The sequence below is a fragment of the Prionailurus bengalensis genome, chromosome C1, assembly GCF_016509475.1.
Source record: "Prionailurus bengalensis isolate Pbe53 chromosome C1, Fcat_Pben_1.1_paternal_pri, whole genome shotgun sequence".
NCBI lineage: Eukaryota > Metazoa > Chordata > Mammalia > Carnivora > Felidae > Prionailurus > Prionailurus bengalensis.
Window position 1 is genome coordinate 219,996,813 of NC_057345.1, and position 23,484 is coordinate 220,020,296.

Sequence of the window (23,484 nt, forward strand, 5' to 3'; positions counted from 1 at the left end):
ACACTGGAAGCTGGATTTCAGAGGCGTTTGAACAGCAGCTTGGCTGCTCCGACCTACCCCCACCGACCTACCCCCACCCCCCCACCGGGAAAGCGCCCCTTTTACACCCAGGGGGTCCAGATGGGGGGACTCAGGAGACCCGGCAGTCCAGAGACCTGGGGCCCGACTACACCCATTATCAAGGGAATCAGAAATTAGCTGAATTCCATGTCGTTCGGGAAGGGCCTGCCAGAGGCACCTCATGTATCGGGCTACCCCCCCCCCCCCCCGCCCGCCACAGCTAGGCCTAGCACCCCGCCCCCCACACAATGTTCTGCAATCTTATTTCGCACAGAGAACTGAAAAAAGCCAGAAGGCTCCGACAGCCTGTCTGGGCAGGTCACTTCCTCAGTTTCCCACTATAAAATGCCACGTCCCCAACCAGGCACATTAGGAGGGCGAAAGAGCACAGGTAAGGTGCCCATGAACTACCAATGTCACAGCAGCCTGTGGGGTCACCACTACAGGCCAATCCAAGATGCCATGACGGTTTGGCCAAGGAAAGACCCAGAGCACATCCAAAAGCAAACACAATCTCTGAAGGGTCAAGAATCATTCAAATGTAATAACGCAAAGACTAGAAAAAAAAAAGAAACCTTTATTTACAACCATGGGAGTCCCACAGGAGTACACGAAACACACATAATGTGCGCACACACACACACACAATGAACCTCTGAAGTCTGCACATGCCGCGCCCCTGGCCTCGCCGCGCCCTCACTGCCCTATCCGCACCACCATCACCGTGACGTTGTCCGCCGAGCCCCGCTGCACCGCCTTGTTGGCCAGCCTGTTGCAGGCTGCTTCGTAGCGCGCGTCCACTGTGGGCTTCCCTTCTCGGCTCTGGATCTTCTCATCCTGCCGGACAGCAAAGGGGCACAGGTGAGCGGGGGATCCGGTCACCCTCCGAGACGTGGTCTCGGAAAGGAGGAACTGCTCCCCAGCCTCCGTCAGGACAGGCAGCAGGACCAAAGGACCGATGAGTCCCCTGGGTGGAGTTCACACAGGAAAAGTGCACTGGGGGGCCGCGGGGAGGAAGCCACGTGCAGCTCGAGCAGCTGGTACTGGGTGAGCTCTTACCTCCAGGCAGGACAAGATGAAGTTGACAGCTTCTTCCGGGGTAAAGACCTTGAAGAGGCCGTCACAGGCCAGCAAAATGAACCTGCAACGGGAAGAAGAAATATAAACGGGTTTTAGCAGCAAACGTTATCAAATGGCTGGACAACGCAGGTAAAACAAATACTTATCCAACTACTCAAAGGCTAAGAATTTTTTACAAACAATTTAACTTCTATGAGAGGTGGAAACTAGCATTTAGAGCTGTGATACTGCCCATCAAAACTGGACTACCCTTCTGTCCGCCCACAAGATGATTATGGACTAACCCAAACGCTAGGTACTTCTTAGATGAACTCGAGGTAAATTGTGGAATAAAAACATCAGGTGTTACGGCAAACACACTGAATTTCCACCACCACGTGACCGTGTAGACACAGACACGAGGGCCTCGAGCCCTCACGAAGTGCTGCAAGAGTCCAACACGGCAGGCAGGACAACCAGATACGTCTGTGGTCTGAGAACAGGATCAGGTCCCTTTCAGAGGCCCCCTCCTCTGGACTCCCGAAGGAAGTCCTTGTGAACAAGAGGGTGCAGAGGGGGGCTCCCCCACAGCTCTGAGGTGGTCATCCCTCTCTGCTCATGCTAACACCCAGGTCTTGGTTTGTCTTCTGGCCGGGCGCGCCCCCCACAGTGTTCAGTGAGCACGCAGGGTGCCTGGAGCCCAGCAGGTGCACGTCCGGGGAGGCTCCCGCCCCGCCCCCCTCCCGTGGTGACAGAGCCCGAGTAACTGGTCACACAAAGCCACGACTACAACCCAGAGCAGGGGAGCTGGCACAGCGCACGCCACAGGGGGGCCCGGGCAGGGTCTGGAAAACCAGAGGAGGGGCTGGTGGAAGGAAGCGTCCCAAGATCCCAAGGCCGGCAAGCGCACACGGCCCCGCACGAGACGCTGGGCAGGCGGGGCCGTGGGAAGGCGCCTTCGCACAGCGGAGGGAGCAGGCCCGCTCCTCAAGGCTCCTCGGGGCTCCTCTTGAGCCTCGGGCTGCCTACCCAACCTTCACCTCCTCGCTGAGGGGCCCTGGCCGTGGCGGGCACGGTGCCATCTTCAGGCAGCTCATCACGGCCGGCCGTCTCTTTCTGGCCCCGGCCCGGCGCTGCTTCAACACCTCCCTTCTCCACCAAACTCCTCAGCATGGAACTCGGGACCCCGCACAACCCGCCCCCCGCCCCCCAGCACCCTGCTGTCATCCTTCCATCGCTCTCAGCTACTGCCGCCCGCCCGCATGTCATGCTCTCCTGCTGCAGTGGCGGTGCATCTTCCCTCTGCCGGGAGGCCCTTCTCTCTCCCACAGGGACGTGGCCCAGGTCCCCCGACACCGGGTGCCGGACCCCCCCCCCCCCCACGCGCTCACCTCCTGGACTGGGGGACCCGCCAGGGCAGAAAGCAGTCTGTCTGTTCCTGCAGTCAGGCCCAGGCAGTGCCCACGACAGGACTGCTCCACCCACTCCAGGCTCATGACACAAACTGAAGTCGGGAAGGGAAACCAGACTGTGTGCACGCACCCCTGTGCCGGTGGCACGGCCACGTACCTGTCGTTGGGGGTCAGCTGGCAGCGTCTGATGTCTGGCACAGAGGTGACCCCGCAGCGCTTGTACTGCCCGTCCCCGATGGAGCGTGACACCTCCAGCACACCCAAGACACGTCCGTCCCTAAACCGGGGAAACTCCATGTGACTCCATGTGACAGATCGTGGGTCCACAGTCCTTAGAGGCAGAGGGAAGACGGAGCCCGCGAGTCTGCTCTGACCCGCGCTGCCAGCCCTGAGCCTCAAGGAACACACGCTCGTCTGCACGTTCCGTGCTGAATCCTGGGCGCCTCCGCCCCGCGGCACCCGACGGCACGGTGCACCCCCTGGCTGGCACAGGGCAGCCCCCGACCCCCAACCTGCTATCTTGCCCACACTCAAGCTGGATGTGACAGGACTGGGTCGGGGCCTAGATCTGTTTTTCTATTTTGTGTTTGCCCTGAAGCCCCTCAGGCCACATCTGAGCCCGCAGCCAGGGTAACAGCTGCCGCAGCAGGACACTTTGAACTTGCACCCAGCCGGACTTGGAAAATACCTGAAGGTAACTGTTCCCAGATGCCGAAGCACCGCTTTCTTTACATAGGCTGTGAACGTGGTTTATCTTAACCTGTATCGATTGTAGTATTCTGCACATTAGACTTTTACCCATTCCGATTTTTAATTAATTTATTATTGTTATTTTTTAATGGGAGAGAGGGAGAGACAGAGCATGAGCAAAGGAAGGGCAGAGAGAGAGGGAGACACAGAGTCTGAAGCAGGCTCCAGGCTCCCAGGTGTCAGCACAGAGTCCGACATGGGGCTTGAACCCACGAACTTTGAGATTGTGACCTGAGCTGAAGTTGGGACGCTTAACCGAGCCACCCAGCACCCCAAGTTTATTTACTTCTTGAGAGAGAGCACGAACAAGGGAGGGGCAGAGAGGCAGGGAGAGAGAGAATCCCAAGTAGGCTCTGAGCTGTCAGCACAGAGCCCGACACGGGGCTTGATCTCAGGAACCTTGAGGTCATGACCTGAGCCAACATCAAGATTTGCACACTTAATCGACTGAGCCACCCAGGTGTCCCTACACGTTCCGTTTTCCAATGAGGCATCCAGAGATGGGGAGGCAACCTAGAAATGGGCCTGCATGTCTGTCAGCAGGGCAAAGGGCCCCCACTCGATGCCCCCGAGAACAATCCCGATGGGCCTGCGTGCTCTGCGGCCTCCGGCAGCTGCAAACCCCCGGGGCCGCAGGCCCTCGCTTGTGACACCAGAGAAGGCGCACACGAGGGACGCGTGAGTGCTCAGCAAACGCCAGAGCCGTTCGCGGGGGTCTACAGAGGTTTTCCAAGTGATGGAACATTAGGAAATGCGACGCAGAGATGCTTTGCAGATGGCTGCGGGTGGCAGGAAGTTCCTCACTGGCCTGGGCCGCTGTGTTGGCACCAGAATCCAGTCCGGTCCCGGCCCTTCACTGTGGCCACACCATCACCCTCCCGGCGGGGGCCTCCTGCTGGCATCTTTAGTACAATCATGGAGACGAACAGCAAGGGGTACGAAGTGCACAAGAGCAGAGGAAGACCTGGGTGGGGGGAGGGGCGCTCTCAGCCTCCAGAGCACTAACGGAAGCCGCTCAAAGCGCGAGCCCCACAGGAACCCAAGGAGGCGCTTCTTTGGTGACCTGTGACTAGGTGTGGCTTCCCCCGCCCCAGGCACGAGCCTGGCCTGCTTCCACGCAGCCACAGGTCCCAAAGACCCGGTCAGGCCAGCAGCTCTGCACAGAAACCTGACGGGCGCGGGGTGTGAGCACGGCAGGCCCCGCCCCCCGGAAGCACAGCCGTTTTCAGTGTGTCCCACGCACTGCGGGAGCCACAGCAGGGAGCGCCAATGATCACGGGGCCTGAAGAGCCACCTGTACTTCAGAAAACCACGTGGAGAGCTGACCCGCACTCCCACGTGCAGGACACACGTACGCCAACAACGGACGGGCCGTGTGAAAGCAGGCGGTGAACTCGGGACGCGGGCGACCCCGCACGACTGTCCTCGCGGAAAGGGGAGGGACCCAGCTCAACGTGAATGCCGACTGGACGCCGGTTTCCAACCAAGACAGCGCTCAATAGCTGGGGAAATCGGGATCGGCCAGGAAAGGAGAGAACCCGGCAACCAGAGTTACTCCCTGCGTTCTGTCTGCAACGAACCTTCAAACAGGGCAGCCTCACACGTGGCAAAAATGTTCACTGCTGAATCCAGGGGTAGATGCTGGAATGTTTTACTATTTTACATCGTTTTCTGTAGGTCTCAAAGTGTCAATAATAGCAGCGGCAGGGCGGGCGTGGAGAAGACAAAGCCGGCCCGCCGCCCTGAGCCACCCTCCCCTCTCTGAGGGGCTCGTCCTAGCCACACCGTCAAACGACATCGCTAAGACACCTCAACACCGCTCTCAATGACGTGGAGCCTGGGGACAGAGGGTAGCCGCCACATGGCTGATACTCCTGTCAGCCACGGGACTGTCAATGTCCAAATTTTTTCAAGGAGTTCGGGCAAAAGCAGAATTTTAAAGTTCTAAGAAAGCCAAAGGAGCTCTCAGAGTTGTGACTCCTCTCCAGAGGCCGTGCACCACTGGCCGGAAGCAGCCTAGAGCAGCAGCGATGGACAGAAAATGCCCCTCCGGGGACAGACGGCCGCGGGCTTCCCCGGACCCCTTCCTGCTCTCTCACCCCCCACAGAACATCAAGTCCTAACGGTCATACTGCAAGACCAACCAGAAAACGCCCTGGCCAAACTCCGGTAAACGTCCTTCAGTAGAGAAAAGACGAGGAAAGAAGTCAGCCTCGTCAGCCACCTTCGAGAAACAGCAGATGAAAACCAGAGCGGGCACGCGGTCGTCAAAGGTGTAGACAGAGACGGAGCCGCAGACGGAGCAGGTCGGTGCGGGCTACGAAGAGCTACTGTCTTCACCACTTCAGATTCTCTCCTGGAGAATTTGCCTAAAACTGTGGCTTATTCAGTTGTGACAAATGACAGTATTCAAGAAAGTTCCTAGGCACACGGTGCGAAATCCCACATCCTCCACTCCCCTGCTTCCCGGCTTCGACCTTGGTCGCCTCCCGCCACAGACCCTGCGGAACATGGCAAGTCTTGCCCTGGGAGGCCCCCCGGCCACGGTGACGGGGAGCACCCGCCAGCCCTGTTACCTGACGTTCCCGCCAGCCTTCTGTATTCTCATCCGCTCCTCATACTGGGTGGGGTTGTGCTCCTTGCTGAGGCTTAAGGCCGCGTGCTTCTGACTCTCCTCATTAAACCGACACAGGATTGCCTGGGAACACGGACAGTCCCATGGTCATGAAGTTCAAAGTTACCAGGTGAAGAGAAAGGTTAACAACAGAGTTTCAGTTCAGTCTCCCGCTGACAAACACGAGTTCGGAGCATCAGGCAGCAAAAAAGCGTCACAGAAACCGCGACCAGGGAGAGGGGCCGCGGTGCGGGTCCAGTCTGGCGCCAGCACCGCGGGACAAGCAGCCAGTCGCTGACCCTCCGCAGGCCGCTGCCCTCTCGTCTGCGACACCCAACGAGGATGAAAGCCCCGGGAGGCGTCGCTACTCCCAGAATCCGCTGCAGGCAGAGGGGAGGGCAGGAGGGCGGGCTGGCCAAGCGCCTCCATTCGCTGCCGCCACTGTGTCCACCACGTGGGAACTTCCGGGGAAACCTCAGTCCTGCAGAGCAGGAAGCCCGGAGGACAGATATGTGCCTGAGGTTACACAGCAGAGCCAGGAGGCAGACAGGATGCAAATTTGGATTAGGCTCAAAGGTTTTGTTCCCCCCCCCCTCCCCAATTTTACTCATGTTTCTTGTTATTTAGTCTCAACACATGTGACCTAGGATGGTCTGCTAGAATATCACCAGATAAAACCCACTGCACAGGGACCATCTGTGATGCTCACTGCTGTCCCCCCAGCGCCTAGTATTTATGCAGAGATCACTCTAAACACGACGGGGTGCGGGCAGCGGTCTCCAGGTGCTGCCTGAGAGCGGGAAGGCTCACTGGTCACCGTGACCGCTGCCGCAGCACCAGGCTCGCTGAAAGAGGTCCTGCCGCGTGGGGAGGGGGGCGGAGCCAGGCGGCAGGGCGCTGCCCTCCAGCTCTAAGCCATTCCCCACCGCTGGGGCCGGGACACTGGCTGCCACCAGTGGGAAATAAGCAGGTTCTCGCCCGCGGTCACGTGGCCTGGGCTCCGGACACGGCATCACCTAGTGCTTCTCCAACTACTTTTGACTTATTTGGTGTTGAGGGAAGGGCTCGCCCTGTTCCTTCCCAGCCACCTGAAGTCAGAGACATGCAGCTGAGGAATATTCAAGCTGCTTGCACAGGGATGACATTCTGACCCACAGCCCCATGGCGGCAGAGCGTGTGTGCGTGCACGCAGGGCCCAAGACGGCTCAGAGAGCAAACAGCTCCGGCGCAGCTGCCGGCCCCCTGCCCGGAACGTGGAGTCTGCAGAAGCCCCAGCAGCGGCCCCGCAAGAAAGACCTCAGCCCGTCACCACTTCCCACCCCGCTGAGCGCACGCTTCCTGGTGTCGGCCACACCCAGCGCCATCATCCCGGGAGCGGCTCCGGAGCCACGTACCCGACTGTCTCCGAGGTTGGCGATGTACAGGATGTTGTCCACGGCCAGGACACACGTGGCAGTGGAGCCATCTTTCCAGGCAGGCTTCCTGGGGGCAGACACGTCAGAAACACGGTCACCGCCGACCGACACCCGCACTTCGAGACTCACTTCCAGAGCTGAATGGTAAGGTCTGTCACCCCGACCGCGCACGTTACCAGTCAGGAGAGCTCACTCGGTGGTGGGTGACTATCAGAAGACCTCCGCGCGCTCACACACTCATCTTTATGTGGTTACACTTACTGGCTTGAAGCTTGTTTAAGGAACTCTTCATCAGTATGCTTAAAAGTGTCCAAAAGGCATCTCTTCACGGTTTTCTCTACGCTGATTACATCTCCTGTTACGGAAGCAACCAGACGACAAACTCTTAAGGGCAAATTCTCCTCCCGCTGCCATTTTGTTTCTGTGTCGTGACCAAGAACATCCTACTTCCTCGCCCGTAAGACAGGGTCAGTGGAGTTTGTGACCAGTCTCCCAGGTGTGAAGGCAAGACACTCACTCACACACACACAGCTCACGCAAGGTGCCATCACGCAGACGACAAGTCCTACGCCAGGCGCCTACACGGCCCCACCTGCCCACCTCAAGCCCCACTCCCTTCTGCCCCATCTTCAGAGAGCCACTGACGGTTCTCTGCAACGTGACCCGTCTTCCTGATTTACACCGACAGCAAACACCAAGACGAACACGAACCGACTTTGTTCTCAGTCTCACCTTTAGGAAATTTCCTGATCAAGTTCTGATGCAAGTTCTGTGCAGCAAATTTTGAGGCTCGAATTCCTCCGTGTCCATCAAAAACAGCAAAATATGAAACCCGGGTACTGGAGGAATGAATTGTCAGTTACTGAGATTTTCACAAAGATTGCTCCTGTCCACTAAGGTTTCTAACTCTTATTTCAAACAGTGAGCACTGAAAAGACTGAGGATGCCCCCTGCTAAGACATCAGCCACACTGTCACAACGGAGAAAAAAGACACAACGTTAACTGAGACAAACGTGGAAGTAACTTTCATGGTATTTTTTATTCTAAGTTCATTTAAGTGATTTCTGCACCCAACACGGGGCTCGAACTCATGACCTGGAGATCCAGAGTCACACTCTTCCGACTGAGCCGGCCAGGCGCCTCAACTTTCACGGCATTTTTAAATGAAAAGTAAAACACTCAGGGCCTTGGCTGGCTCAGTCAGTGGAGCATGAGACTCCTGATCTCGGAGTTGGGGTTTCGAGTCCCACACTGGGTATAGAGATCACTTAAAAATAATCTTAAAAAAAAAAAGTTAAAAACTCACATTTTTCAAAACTCAAGATTAACTGATCTTTCACTGAAGATGAAACTAAAATACAGAACTTGTATTTAAAACAGATTTCGTTTTAAACCTAACACACCAATACCAGTTACTGATCCAAGACCATGAAAAATACCTCGGAGAGCAGAGGGAATTCCAGAATTGTTACTCAGACTGACCCAGCAGCTAATTCTCAATGCCCACCTTACCACTTATTCCCCTTTCAAATTCTACCAGAAAGCTTTCATATACAGAATAAACACCATTAACGATTTAAAGCATTTCAAGCAAGAATGAAAATGCCCACGGGAAATGACATTCACTCTGCAGAGCTCTTTCTCAAACATGTTTCGAGTTCCTTTTCAACAGAGACCTCATGAGCTGTGACTAAATACCTTCGTCTGGTTCCTAACACACGGTACCTGCTAGGGCACAGTTTAGTGAGCCCAGTGAGACCCACTCCCTGGGCTCTCCAGAGGCCTTTCCTGGCTTCGAAAGAAACTCCAAAGCATACCAGTGATCAACGGCCGCCTAACACCAGGGACCGTGCATACACACGTGGTCTTCTCCGCACATGACCAGGTACCAGCAGGGACCATCACTTCCTCACCTGGACAAAAGCCACCGGCACCAATGGCTCCAGCACACTGTCCGTTAATGACTGTGGCGCCGGTGAGTGCATGTAACAGACTGTGACTGTGGAAACACGGCGGTGCACACACACGTGATCCTTGCCCTAGAGTCCCCCGTGTGCACGTGGGACGTGTGTTCATGACATGCCTTGATGTCCTGCCTTCTGATGTCTTTCCTCCATGCCTCAGAGCTTATCCAAAGGCCTCATTTTAATCTGTACAGTTGCAGGACAATTTTCCCTGTTCTTCTCCTTGATGCCATTTCTGCTCTTTCTCTTTTGGGCCCTGACCACGACACGGCCTCCTGGATCACCACATGCTGCCAAAGGAGCAGCTCCCCCCTCCACCTACGGGCTCGCAGAGTAAGAGCGCTCCCTGCCGGAAGCTCCTCAGACACTGGGCAGTCTGTTCCCATTTAACAGGGTTCTCGGCTCTGCCAGAGCCGGGAACAACTTGGGGCCAGACAGCTCTCTGTCGCAGGGCGTCTGGCAGCAACCTGAGTGCTCCCGCCCACGTGACGACCAAAAACGTCGGGAAGGGAAGCACTGTGCAAAATCGAGAACCGAGCAGTCCAAACGACAGGCCACGCTCCTGAAACCTGCCCACGGAACTCGGGCCAAACGGTCCACAGAGGCCTGCTGGAGCAGGGACACTCACATGAGGGACGATGGGGGCCTGCACTCCTCAGTGATGTCGTTCAGGATGACGTGGGCGTCCTGCATCTCCTCCCGCTCGCCCTTCCGCTCAGCCACGTAGCCTTTCAGACCAAAGATCACCGAGGAGGCTGCGGGAAAGAGAACAAAAGGCCAATACAAAACTGTGCTCTTCCCTCCAGAAGCCCTAGTCCCAGAGCAAACGGGGGGGGATGGGGGGGGGGGGACAGGGGACTCTGGCTGTTTCACTCAGTGATGTCCTAAGCGTGCACATGAATAAGCTGCTCCCCTGCAGCCACCTACCTCCCCAGCTGCAATCTGTAACTAAGATCAGACCACTGTTGGACAAGGACGGTCTCTAAAAGGCTGGGCAGTGGGGCCGCCTGGGTGGCTCAGGTCATGATCTCACGGTGGTGAGATCGAGCCCGACACTGGGCTCCGCTGGGCACAGAGCCCGCCTGGGGTTCTCTCTTGCTCGCGCATGCTCTCTCTCTCTGCCCCTGCCCCACTCTCACACAAACTCCCTCTCTCTCTCTCTCAAAAAATAAAAAAGAAGGCTGAACACTGAAGAGGGAAGTAGCAGACGACAGCAAGTTAGTACCGACAGCTTCGGTTAAGGCATTAACAGCAGAGCAAGGAATGTGCTGTCGTCCCAAACTGGGGCAAGGGATTGTGTGCAAACCCAGTCTTGTCAGTAATCTAATGAGGACAGAAAAATTCCTAGTTTAGACACATGCATGGAGTTTATCCCAAATGCCCTGTTGGACACGTGAAACTCTATTCCCATGCCTGAGGCTGGTAATGAATTTGAACAAACAGTAAGACAGTTGCTTCTACTTCAAGTGAGGAAGAAAAGGATAAAGGAGTACACACACCATGGGCACAGAAACCTGCTGATACTGAACGGCCAGGCCTGGTTAAGCTCCTTTTCGGACACCCTAGGGCTGTGTAAACAATAAAACGAACACGTTGACAGAGCCGTCGCTGGTAAGCACGGTGCTCTTGAGGCTCAAGGCCATGACCAGCTAACCTACGACCCCGTCCTTAAGCGGGTTAGTAGGCTCCTCACACTCCTCCCAGTGCACCCCACGGCTTTCGCTCGGAAGCTCTGGGGCAAAGGACAAAATGATCTATATGATGTGTGAACATCCACGGCTACCTCTCTTTAACTGATACTTTTCATTTCTTCTCCACTCTGACAAGTTACAGAGCTGACTACAAATTTCAACTGGTTTTTCCAGCCTCAGGCTCCTTCTTGGGAAGCTGCCTACTAAGCTGATCACAAATTCAAAGTGCTCAGCAACAGGCCATGAACAAAGACAGGAGTCAGAGAGAAAGTGGGGGCCCGACAAGCTAACTGTTGACTAGACAAGGTGAAGTCAAAATGACCTGGGTTTTCTAACCCTCAAAGAACAAACGTGGGTTTCCGACCTGACCAAAGTTGGGCCAGAGACGAACAGAAAAGTTAGGGGAGGAGACAAAAGTAAACTCGGAAGTCTGTCTGCAAAAAGAGAACCCTGCCAGTTTCTTAAATACAGACACGATACGGAAGTGAGCTGAGCTCGTTTTTGCTCTGGGTTGTTTTAAGATGGGAAGTCTAATACATTTGTTTTCAAACTGTCTGAAAACCTTTACAAACTTTCTTTTCCACAAGCTCTTCGCTGCCGTTCTCTTCTTCAGGGGCTCTTCTCTTTGCTCCTTTCCCTTCGTTCTTTACCGTCTGGGACATCGAAGCGTCAAGAGAACCTGGACACAAGGAGAAGCCAGACAGACACAGCTACAGACTGTCAAAGTTCCCAGCCGACCAGGCTCCACCCCAGCCCCAAGACAAAATGACGTGCGGCGCGAGCACTGGGAGAGCGGCAGGCACAGGGATCTCATGGCGAGGACTTGGAGGGGTGGGCAGTGGGCCGGGTGCCCACCAGGAGGGGCCACAGGTCAAGATCCAGGTCCTGCTCAGGCCAACTGTGAGAGGATCTTCAAGGAGGGTCGTCAGTGGTAAAAACAGCCCACATTTTGGGGCTGTGACACACACGAGGCTCCATACCCACAGGCCCTTATTAATAGGGAAGTTTCCAAAATCTGCAAAGTGACACGTCCTGAACAAGTCAAGAAAGCATCAAGTGCCCCGAGGGGGCTACAATGAGGTAAATGTCAGGTTTTAAGAACCGTGTATTGCGAAAGGCCAAACAGGACCGCTGAAGCCATTCACACTTGCAGAGGGATGAGTCTGTACTCAAGCCAAAAAGCTAATAAGAGCGCCTGCAGGGTGCGTGCGTTTTGGAAGGAGAAAAGTCTAGTCTCAAATTAAGGCAAGTGACTTGACCTCCCCGCCTCGGTTTCTCGACCCGTAACACAGGGAGAACACTGTCATCTCGGAAGGTGGGGACGAGGTAAGTAGAAGCATTTATCACAGTGCCTGGGTCATCACATACCCAATAAATGGCAGCCGTTGTCATAGTAAGCAGCCCTAAGTATTCTCTGCATTTCAGTATAAAAGCATGTGACCATCTACTCAATTATCCTTCACCAGACATTTCTGAGTACAGAGGAAGGGAAGAAAATGTCCCTGCAGAGTCAGTTACTTGCAAAAGGACAGATATCTGCAACAGTAGGACATTACACACACCCTGCCCCACATAGTAAAGCACGTTAACTGAGAAAATTTCACTGATGTTTCCAATATACTTTCCCCCAAGGTCTTTCCAGTAGCCTCCTGTCACGTACTGTTTATCCCAGCTTTCCCGGTGCGTATGTAAAACGATCTTCCTCTCTTTTAACTCGCAAAACAGAGACATTTTTATAGCTTTGTTACTGACTCCTAATTGAATCACTTGTAGTCAGAGAATGTGGTCTGTATATGAAATCAATTCATTAGCGGGACTTACTTTATGGCCTAGAATGTAGTCGATTTTGTATACGGTGAATATGTCTTCTCAAGAAATTCAATATATTGGATGCAAGGTTAGATTCTAAATCCGAAAAAATCAAGCCTGTTAATAATGGTGCAAAATCTTCTAAGTTGTTACTAGTTGATTGTCCTCTGTCCTGGGAAGAACTAAGACACAGCTATGTTGAATTTTCTTTTATTAAACCTGTAAAGAGCCCTGTTAAATTGATGTTTGCACGCATTAACTTTCATTGTAAGACTGCTGTCCTTATAGGCAAGGTTTCAGGTTTAACTGTGAATGAGAGAATGCTGTGGTGTTTTAGTAAAGCCCCGAAAACCTGAGAATTCTCACATTAGAGGCCTGTAATAACTTGTTCTGAATACAGAACTATGCTAACTTAATCCATACATTCTAGACTAACACTGATTATTTTTATGTAATGAATTAGTAACACAAAAGATCGACTTGAAAATCAGCAGCAAGTGTTGTACCTGACGACATAAGGAAGGTATTTACACCAGCAGATAACTGCAGGTGAAAATAGACAGCCTGCCCCCTGTCCCCTCACTCTTGTCCTGTGGCCCCCTGTCCTGCCCTCACTTAGAGTGATTCCACGTGAGAAGTCCTCAGTGAGACAGAAGAGGAGACTCATCACTGTGACCACTGACCAGAACCTGCTCTTTTCTCCCCTCCGACCTAACTGGGATGTAGAAAGGAAAAAACATTTCCGGGAACAGGTAGAACCAATGTGAACAGGCTTGGCAAAAATGAAATCAAATCAATAAAGGTTCTTGAGAAAAAATAAGGACTGAATGAAAATAACCAACTAAGGTTTCAAGAAATTCCAAAAAAACTCCTGCACACGGTCTGTACTAGTTACTAAACCAGTGTCATTCAGACTGTATTTTCTTGAGATCAAAATTCTTTTTAATGTAGGTGCCATAAAAAAGAAGACTATCTGTTTTTGTAGGTTCAGGGATATTAAAAATATTTTAACTATGTCATATATTCAGAGACTTCTGCTGAATACACTGGAGTCTGTCACTAACAGAGGCAGAGACGGACTGCTTTTTTTTTTTTTTTATAAAATGTTAAAAACAAAGTTTAAATGACTAAGCTCTTAATTCTTAAAGTCAGTTGCAGAGGTTGAACCCCAAGAAGTATACAATAATCACCAAAAAGTGATGCTGTATATAATCTTTTTGTTTCCACCCGATGGTGCCTATTTCTTTTGTGATTTTAATAAATCTCATGCTGTATGCTGGTTTCATGTCATCCTAAGCTCTGTAAAATCTATTAATACATTTTACATAAGGATACAATTTTTATGTATTATTTCCATTGGCACATTGAACCTTTTCCCTCCCACTTACCTGAATCCCCACTGCTGGCTGGTGGGAGATCATCAAAAAGCAAAGGTCCCCCTGATCCTGAAACACAGCAGAACACTCAGTGAGCCCACACAACCTGGGGGAGGCAAGAGCTTCAGAATCCATCCCACCAGGACACCTACGCAGGTCAATGAAATCATCTCAAAACTCTCGTGTCAATCCAGTGGCAACGCATACTTCGGTAAATAATGGCTCGAACCTATTTTCTTTTAAAGTCCTATCAATCAAAGGAAACAAAAATCTGCCTGAAAGAGTTAAATCTGATTTCAGCTGGTAAAGTAAACACTCAAATGAACCGGAGGAAACTGCTCAACGTTTTTATGCAGCTCCTCAGGGCTAGCGACTAGTGGATTTTTCTGCCTTACCTGATGCCATGGATTCAAAACTTAAGACAGTCCAACACCTAAAACATCTGTGTGTTGAAAATGGGGGAAAGGGAGAAAGATTTGAGACAACTACAACCCCAGGATGACACGTTGACACACACCTGGGAGAGCCTGAAGACTGTACCTGAGTCAGTACTGCTGGCCGGAGGGAGGTCGTCGAAGAGCAGAGGTCCCTTCTGAGCTTCTCTGCCTACAACACAGAGCACCTGCTTAAAGAGCATCTGGTCACCGGCCAGGACACGTTTTCGGGGGGGGGGGGGGGGGGGGGGGGAAGGGGGCACCTTCTGAGATGTTTACTATTAAGTTCAAATTTTCTCCTTGTTGGACAAACTTTTTTAAAGTATTTTCTGGACAGCTATTTAACACGGACATTTGCTTCCAACAGTTACAGTCAACAGAAAAGCAATGAAAGACGACCCAACTGGCATTTGAAGGGCCACTGGGTATTTTGAGGAAAACAAACATTTTTTTCCTCAATAATTTCATGCCTGAAAGCAACAAACGCTTAAAAACCTTTCTTTAAAAATAAATCCTGGGAAGAAAAATACGGATTCTAGGCCAAGAAAACAATTATTGGGTCCCTCAAGATAAAACTTCAAAGACAGAGGGACTCTTCCAAGATATGTGGTCTTCAAAAGTCCTATTTCAATAGCATTCTGAACTGACCACCAAATAGAAGGTCAAACAAATGGGCACAGAGAAGGTGAGGGGCTGAAGGAAGCAAATCGGTGTTAACCTGGCATCCCCAGCAAGTGCCCACGTCAATTACCATCTATGGAGAAAATGAGGAATTTCAGATACTCCAAGACAATAAACTCAGCGGAAAGCCAGGGAAATTTTTTATCTAAAACTCTGAAGATTTACACACCAAAAGTACCTGTCTTAAATGCTATATACTCCATTATCCCTTTCCACATAAAATGTAACCACCGTTCCTTATTCTCCAGCTTTCCCCAAATTTCTACGTAAGCTATTAAACACTTGAACGGGGTGTGTGTGTGTGTGTGTGTGTGTGTGTGTGTAAGGGCTGAAGACGCAGGTGTGCACAATCCCATCCTGCATTTGGCCCCCTCTGGTTCCTCGGAGTTCAGGTACAGAAATGTCCTCGCTTCACAACCAGTTCAATTGTAAGCTCCAAAAGGCTCCGTAGCGTCCTTTTGCCTCTATGTAGAAACGAACTGGGTATCAATCCTACTCTTTTAAAAACAAAAGTTTAAATTAAAATATAGAAACTCCAAGGAAAGAAGTATCTTCAGGAGTTTTTAGGTCAAAAGTACCTTAAATACCTGATAAATTTCTGATTTAACAAAAAGTAATAACTCTTCTGCTTTACAGCCTAATTCAAATGGGAAATGTCTATTTCATTAAATTATACCGTTCTCCCTCAGGATTTCCCAAACTAACTGCAAATACTACCGTTTATCTCACACATGACATAAACACCCTACAGAAAGTATTCAAAAAGCAGCATCGCCAGGCCATTAAATGGCATGCAGAATGACCACTTAGTCAACAGTCCTCCTCCCAGGATCCCTAATGTTCCGACAGGGCACTTCCAAGAGGAACCCAAACCACATTGTGTCTGAGCCTCAAACGCCCATTCTCCTGACAGACTCCAAATGCAGAACAGGCACACTGCGTTCAGTGGGGCCCGAGGGCCAGGCGTCTCAGGAGAGAGAACATTACAGGGAGGGGGCCGACCTGAAAAGCAACCCACCCTTCCGCTGGGGCCAGGTCAGGTTTTCGTTTCTGAATTAAACTACCCATCTGAATCAGGTCCCTCTACTGCCACTGTCCAATGGGGAAGTCCTCTCTCCCCAGGGAAGACATTTTCAGTTCTTGCGAGCCTTCCTCACAACAGCACTCCCAGCACAGCCCCGGCCTGGCCTCTACCCTGTGGCTACAACTCCGACGCAGTGCACGGATCTGAGCACCACCCCAGGCAATGGCCCATCTCCACGGGCTGAATCGAACGCGCTTCTCCACTCCTTCTCACTCTGGGATACTGGAATACCGTAAGTACTAGTTCAATTGAACATGAGAGCATCTCATTTCTTTTGGCCACAGCTGAGAATGGCTTGTAAAAATAATGAACATTTACTGCCTTCCAGGCACTGTTCTATATTCTAGCACTCTATCTATCTTCAGTGCATCAATCCTTACAACAGTTTTACAAGGTGAGTACCATTACTGTGTTCCTCATGGATGAGGAAACTGAGGCAATCAGGCGCAATAATGCCCAAGGGAAACCCTGTAAGGGGTGGGGAGTCCAAGCCAGGCAGCCTGGTTTCCCAGTCCATGCTCTTGTGAGGTGCCACACTGCCTCCACACGGCATCTCATTTAACCCTTCCAACAACCCCACGAACACAATCTCGAGGCTCTAGATCTCTGGAATACGTCGCTGAAAGGATCAAATAGCTTGCATTTGGATTCTTAAAAAAAAAAAAATCTGTGGGGTATCTGGCTGGCTCAGTCAGTAGAGTATGCAACCCTTGGTCTCGGGGTTCTGAGTTCAAGCCCTATGTTGGGTGTAGAAATTACCTAAAAATAAAATCTTAAAAAAATTTATGGGGGCGCCTGAGTGTCTCAGTCGGTTAAGAATCTGACTTCGGCTCAGGTCATGATTTCGCGGTTCATGAGTTCCAGCCCCACGTCGGGCTCTGTGCTGACGGCTGGGAGCCTGGAGCCTGCTTCCAATTCTGTAACCCCCCCCCCCACTGTGCCCCCCTCCCCTGCTCACGCTCTGTCTCAAAAATAAGTATACATTAAAAAAATTTTGTTTTTAAATCTGTAAGTCATAGATGCTATAACAAAAACTTCTGATCAGCCAGAATCTTACATTCTATTTTGGGTAAATAGTAATTCAAAGTATCTGGGGCTGCAATAATTAAGACAAATGTGACTGTGACCCAAAACTTTGGAAGAAGGCCCCCCAGAATTCTAAATACAAGAACTTAATGAAGAATGAGACAAGGCTAAAGACTGTTTTTCTTTACAGTTAATCTCACCTAGGGTTTTTTGTTTCGAGTCGTCTACATTCTGAAGCTGAGAAAACTACTTTTGGGTGGATCATATTCACATCAGCTAACGGCTGCCGTGCGCACTAAAGCAACAAGAGGGTCAAATATTTGGCTTCAACTGTTCTTTACACCTGAATCTTTTCAGGCTCAAGTGCAATGTACCACAGAAGCATCAGAAAAAGCCCCCACTCTGCCCTCCCCCCCCCACAGTAACAGAGGAGCGTGCACGTTCCACTTTCTTTCAGGCTGATGCCCTTGTGCACGAGCATTCTAATTTCTAGAAGGCAGAAGCATACTGCACACAACAGCACACACACCCCTGTTCATATTAAGCCCTCGGGGCTCATTCCAGCTAGCACACCTGGGTCGAATTACTCTTCCTGACAGCTAGGTACTGTCGGGGGGCGGGCCGTCCAGTTCCCTTACTGGTGGGCACGCAGGCCGATTCCAGTGTCCCGCAGGACCAACAATGCCACAGCAAACCACCGACGTGTCCCCTACCTAATGTGCTAGACTGCTGCTCAAAGGGTATGAGCGGTTTAAGCCTGGCAGATGCCAACATTCGTTCCCCAAAAGCTGTGGTAACGTCCACTCCCAACACACTTCACGAGAATGTCCGTTCCTCTCCATCCTCACCGCCATGTTGACAAATTTCAACGTGATGGGTGACAACATGGAACCATCAGTGATGTGCTATCCCTTTCCCCAGTGACTGAGGAAGCGCAGCTCTGGTTCCAGCTGCTGGTCATTCGCATCTCTTCTTCCATGAACTTCCATGAATGGCCTTTGACCATTTTCAAATGGGTTATTTGTCTTTTTTTCTTTTTTTTTTTTAGAGAGAGCATGCATGCAAGTGGGGGAGGAACAGAGGGAGACAGAGAGGAAGGGGGGGAAGAGAAGGGAGAAGGGGGGGGAGAGAGAGAGAGAGAGAGAGAATATGAATCTTAAGCAGGCTTCACGCCCAGCACGGGGCTCGATCCCACGACTCTTCCCAGAACCCAAGAGTCGGCTCAACCAACTAAGCCACTCAGGCACCAAAGTCTTTTTTTATTATTACCGCGTATGAGCCTTTCATTTATTAAGGCTCATTAGTAATGTGTACTTAAATTATTTTCTGTTCATCGTTTGCCTTTGTGGTTATTTTGTCCCGCAGAATTTTTTATTTTTATATAGCTAAATCCACTTTAATTTTTTATGAGTTTTTTCCCTTGCTTATCGCTGAAGTTTTATAATTAAAGTCTTTTTTTCCCTAGTATCTTAACCTTTATTCTACATTTAGGTCTCTAGGTTTTTTCCCAAGAAATATCCTTAAGACAGACTGTCCTGCAGTATTTACCTAGTCCCCACAGCTGACCGTCAGTTTCAAAGCACACTGGCGTAGCAACCTAGTAAGTGAAAGAACCACCCTATAAAACTGAAACCAGCTTACTGCCAAAGCAACTTTAAACCAGGACACCTTTAACTTGTTTGGATTATCAATTATAAGCTCTTGACCTTAAAGACATCAAGTGAGCTCTTTCAGGAGTATGATACAGCAGAGAAGTTTCACTCCGGTCTGACATGGACATACTTCCTCTTTTCGACAAACCCTCTACACACAAAAGACTGGATTCACTCAGCAATCTAATCTGTAAGGGGAGTGAAAACTAATAATTTAGCACAAAATCTGAAAACATTGAATGCGTTCCTTCTACATGTTTCTTCAGATCATAAAAATTAAAAGGCTTGGGGCGCCTGGGTGGCACAGTCGGTTAAGCGTCCGACTTCAGCCAGGTCACGATCTCGCGGTCCGTGAGTTCGAGCCCCGAGTCAGGCTCTGGGCTGATGGCTCAGAGCCTGGAGCCTGTTTCCGATTCTGTGTCTCCCTCTCTCTCTGCCCCTCCCCCGTTCATGCTCTATCTCTCTCTGTCCCAAAAATAAATAAACGTTGGAAAAAAAAAATTAAAAAAAAAAAATTAAAAGGCTTGGAGGCAGGAGCATTAGATGGAATGTCTAAAACAACAACAACAACAAAAGTCAAAGAGCTACTTAAACAAAATACACTTGATGTGAGCTGAGCAGTGTGAAATTTCCTACCTTTTCACAAAATCCAGTTAAGAGTGCATTTTTATTCTCTTTTAGGTAGCAGCTGAAGTTCACAGTTCATTTACTAACTAACATCCACTAGGCACTGACCATGTGCTACACCTGTGCTAAGCACCTTACATATAGTTCTCTCTCTAACCCATGAGCTCACAGAAGACGCCAGCAATCCTATTTTACAGATATGGGGAACGGCCACAGAAGGCAGTTAGTGGATTTGAAACCAGTTTGACTACATGTCCAAAACCACTCTTCTCCAGGACTGTGAAAATGACTGGTCTTTTACCGGTGCCTGCATTAGCTCAGAAATCTGTGGCACCTGGACATCATATGTGAGGGTCACGATGATGCAGTTTTGCCTCATCTTTCCATACACTGTATTATTTTTTGTAATGTTTCTTTATTTGAGAGCGAGAGAGAGCACCCACGCATGTGCAGGGGTGGGGCAGAGAGAGCGAGACCCAGAATCCGAAGCAGGCTCCAGGCTCTGAGCGGTCAGCACAGAGCCTGACATGGGGCTCGAACTCACAGATGGCGAGATCATGACCTGAGCCAAAGTCAGATGCTTAACTGACTGAGCCACCCAGACACCCCTCCATCCACTTTATGAAACCAACCTTATTTTCCTTTCATGTAGTCCATTAATTTTATCAGTCAATACCACAGATTTTCTAAAACAAAATATGGTGTTCAAATTAATTTTTCAAAAATCACAGTATGTCCACAAGATAGTGAAATCAGAATCTGTTCTTGTTCAAGTGATTTCAACCTGTTAACTCTCATGTTGTCAGTTTTAACCAACTGCGCGTCCAGAGAACTTTGGATCCCAATTCTTACCACTCACTTTACTGCTTATCCCGCTCAGCTTCTGGCCATCTACAAATTCAGAAAGCATGCCTTCTTTGTTTTTAAAGCTATTTTAAAAAATATACTCAGCCAAGCAGCAGGGCCTGGGCAGTGTCAGTGCCCTTCCCACAAGCAGGGGGCAGTTTACTCATCCAGGGAACAGGGTTGTAAACACTTTGCAGCCCCTCTGCCACCCTGGCATCTCAGCCAGGGGTTGGAGACACCCTCCCCCCCACCCTGGATTTGGTGGCAAGCTGCCAAGTACCAACTTGTAAGCCTTCTGAGTTGTCAGATTTTGTATCACCTAAAGGGTGCCCTCCCCTGAGCAAATTAATTTCTGGTAAAAAGTCACAGTTTTTTGTTTTTTGTTTTTTTTTTTTAAATGATAGGCTTACAGGCACATCCGCAAATCCACACTCTGCCCCAAACATACTCAGAGAGAAGGTATATTCCATCAACGGGGTTTAAAAAAAAAAAAAAAAAAAAAAAGACTGCACACACCAGGCCAGAGCTTTTAACCCCAACTAGAACAATTTAGGAAGTGAATGGTCGAGTTGAGCACACAGGCTCAAAGACAGTTATTCAGATGCTTCTGTACCATCAGAATGGTAAGTGGGGAAGAGTTAACGGTGCCATTACTGGGAATGATGGCCCCATAAAGGCTGGCCAGACGGTTCACGTGCCACAAGCCAGAATCCAGGCCTGGCGCAGGGCAGGACCACCCCTCCTTAAGAGCCCCAAGTTCACCACTCCTCCACACGAGTATGTTCACGCAGACGGGAGAACTGAATGCCGCCGCCCGATCGCTCCCTTGCCTAGACAAATCACAAGTCCACCCAAGCTCAGAGGCCCCATCCCAGCACCGCCTCCTTCCCCAGCGTTTCTGGATGGACTACAATCACTCCTCCAGGCCCTGCGGCATTTCCCACGGTCGCTAACTTTTGCCAGTTTTAATTATAATCACTTGCATTCCCGTTTAAGCTCTCTGCAGGCACAGACTGGAGCTCGCTGTACACCCCCCTATTCCCCACGACAGTAGTTTCCAAACCACAGTCTCCAGACTTCTGCCGCACTGGCCAAAAGCCCCTGGGGATTTAACCACATAGATGCAGGACCCTACCTTGCTTTCCGATTTAGTGGACGGAGGCAAGCCTGGAAATCTGAACTTGTTTTCAAAGTTTTCCAGGTCTTCTGCCACCGAGTTAGGCTTAGAAAGGAGGCCCTATAGAGTGGAGCGTCTCCCTGATCGTCCCCGCGTGTGAAAGCAATGATCAGCCTCGCCGAGCGAAACCCGGGGCGGCCACAACGCCTAGGATGAGCTGGGCTAACAAAGGCCTGGTCCCAGGCCGCTCGAGCGCGGCGGAGCTCACACCACCGCGATGAGAACACGCACAGCCGCCGAGGCCCGGGCGCAGCCGATGCGCGCACCTGCGCCGGTGCTCTGGCCTTTGGGGAGACGGGGGACGTCGTGGGGCCCCGGGAAGGAGGGAAGAAACTACTGAGAAAAGTAAAATCCTAAGAACGCTGGGAACGAGCCCTCCCTCTGGGCGTCAGAAACGCGAAGGACCGCGCCGCTGGTTGCTTCGGCGTCGGGGGTGGAACCAGAGCGGACCGCAGCCCCGAATTTGCGGCCCGGCCGCAAGGACAGCGGCGGGGAGTCGGCCGCCAGGCCGCGAGGCCGGGTGGTGCGCGCGGGGCCCCGGGCTCGGGCCGACCCTCCGCCGCCGCACGTGCGGGCCGCACACAAAGGACGCGGCGGCCCGCGGCCGGCTCCCGGGCCCGCCCTTGTGCCTGCGCAGCCGACATGGCGGAGACGCGCCGGAGCGCCGCGGGGCCCGCCGCCCCGGCCCGGCAGGCCGCGCTCGCCCCCGCTCCGCCCCGCCGCCCGCCTCAGGCGCCGCGGGCCTCCAGGCCGCCGCCGCGCGCCCTCCCCTGGCCGGCCGGGCGGCCACCCGCTTACCGGCAGCCGGGCGCGGCGAGCGCTCGGGCTCCGGCAGGTCCCCGAACAGGTCCATGGCCGAGACTGGGCGGCAGCGGCGGCGGTGGCGGCGGCAGCGGCGGTCGCGCAGCCCGAGGGCGGCGGCGGCAGCGGCGGCAGCGGCGGCGGCGGGGCGGTGGCGGCCCGGGCGCCGTCAATCACCCGAAGGCGGGCCCGGAACACCACCAATCGGCGCGCGGCGTGGCGCGGCCACCCCAGAGTCCCGCGCGCGGGTGGGCGGGGCGGCGCGCATGCGCCGAGGCTGATTTCGCCCTGGCGGGCGGAGCCGACGTCGCGGCAGCCACGTTCCCGGCAGGCGGCGGGTCTGGCTCTTCCTGCTGTCCTCCGGTAGGGCGTCCGGTGCCAGGAAGCCGGCCTGGGGAGGATTGCCGAAGCTCAGGGGACCGGCGTAGTGGGCACTCTTGTGCGGGAAGGCGTTCCGTGCCGCAGCCCTCACACCGCCGCGGTCGGCGCTGACCCCGAAGCCCGGGGAAGTGCGGGGTGTGGAGGGCGTGTTCCCTCGATCTGCCTGCCCCTGTCCGCGCTCCTGGCGGGCGGGAAAGACGGCGCTTCCGTGACGCCGGGGCTCTGTCCCGGGACCGCCAGCCCGCACGCAGCGAGGCCTCGGCGTTCCCCTACCCAGTACACACAATTTGAGCAAACGTGGACATCAGGCTCTGGCGGGGGAGGAAAATGAGGCCCCTCTGATCATGTCTGAACTCAGACAAAATGTGAACGTAGTCCAAGCCACGAGCCCTGCCTAATACGAGTGACTGCTGCTTCTGGACCGATCACAGATTTAGCTGTGTCTAATCTTCCTGCCTGTCAGATAAGATCGATTAAGGCATCCTATCAGGGCATCTCTTCCTCTTGTTGACATTTTTTTCAATCCAGAGCAAAGCCCCCATCCTTAAAATGTTTCCCCAAATGACCCGCCACGCATCCCAGTCTGCTAAGTACTTTCCAACATCTGACCACTGACGTTTCCAG

At 52.2% G+C, this 23,484-nt stretch overlaps 2 protein-coding genes across 5 annotated transcripts in view; one reads left to right on the forward strand and one right to left on the reverse strand.

Annotated features, from left to right (window-relative positions):
* The window catches only part of KLHL30 (kelch like family member 30), a 29,872-nt gene extending 26,990 nt beyond the window's left edge, over positions 1–2,882 (forward strand). The window contains exon 9 of the transcript XR_006296967.1: positions 2,870–2,882. The gene's annotated coding sequence lies outside the window, so the exon portion shown is untranslated. The remainder of the gene's footprint in view (positions 1–2,869) is intronic.
* LOC122481969 (ILK associated serine/threonine phosphatase) lies at positions 618–22,727 on the reverse strand. 4 transcript variants are annotated; one of them, XM_043578330.1, is made up of 12 exons: positions 22,477–22,727; positions 14,692–14,757; positions 14,164–14,220; positions 11,529–11,645; positions 9,904–10,030; positions 8,043–8,149; positions 7,572–7,665; positions 7,290–7,377; positions 5,858–5,979; positions 2,689–2,808; positions 1,120–1,201; positions 618–897 (listed from the first exon to the last, which is right to left on the reverse strand). In XM_043578330.1, exons 1-12 carry the CDS (start codon positions 22,529–22,531, stop codon positions 757–759), a joined length of 1,176 nt encoding a protein of 391 aa, XP_043434265.1. In that variant the 5' UTR covers positions 22,532–22,727; the 3' UTR covers positions 618–756. The 4 variants fall into 4 exon arrangements, with proteins under 4 accessions (XP_043434265.1, XP_043434268.1, XP_043434267.1 ...); XM_043578333.1 differs by lacking the exon at positions 22,477–22,727 and adding an exon at positions 21,637–21,901; XM_043578332.1 differs by lacking the exon at positions 22,477–22,727 and adding an exon at positions 21,637–21,901 and having other exon boundaries at positions 14,669–14,757.
* Between the last annotated feature and the right edge of the window lie 757 nt (positions 22,728–23,484).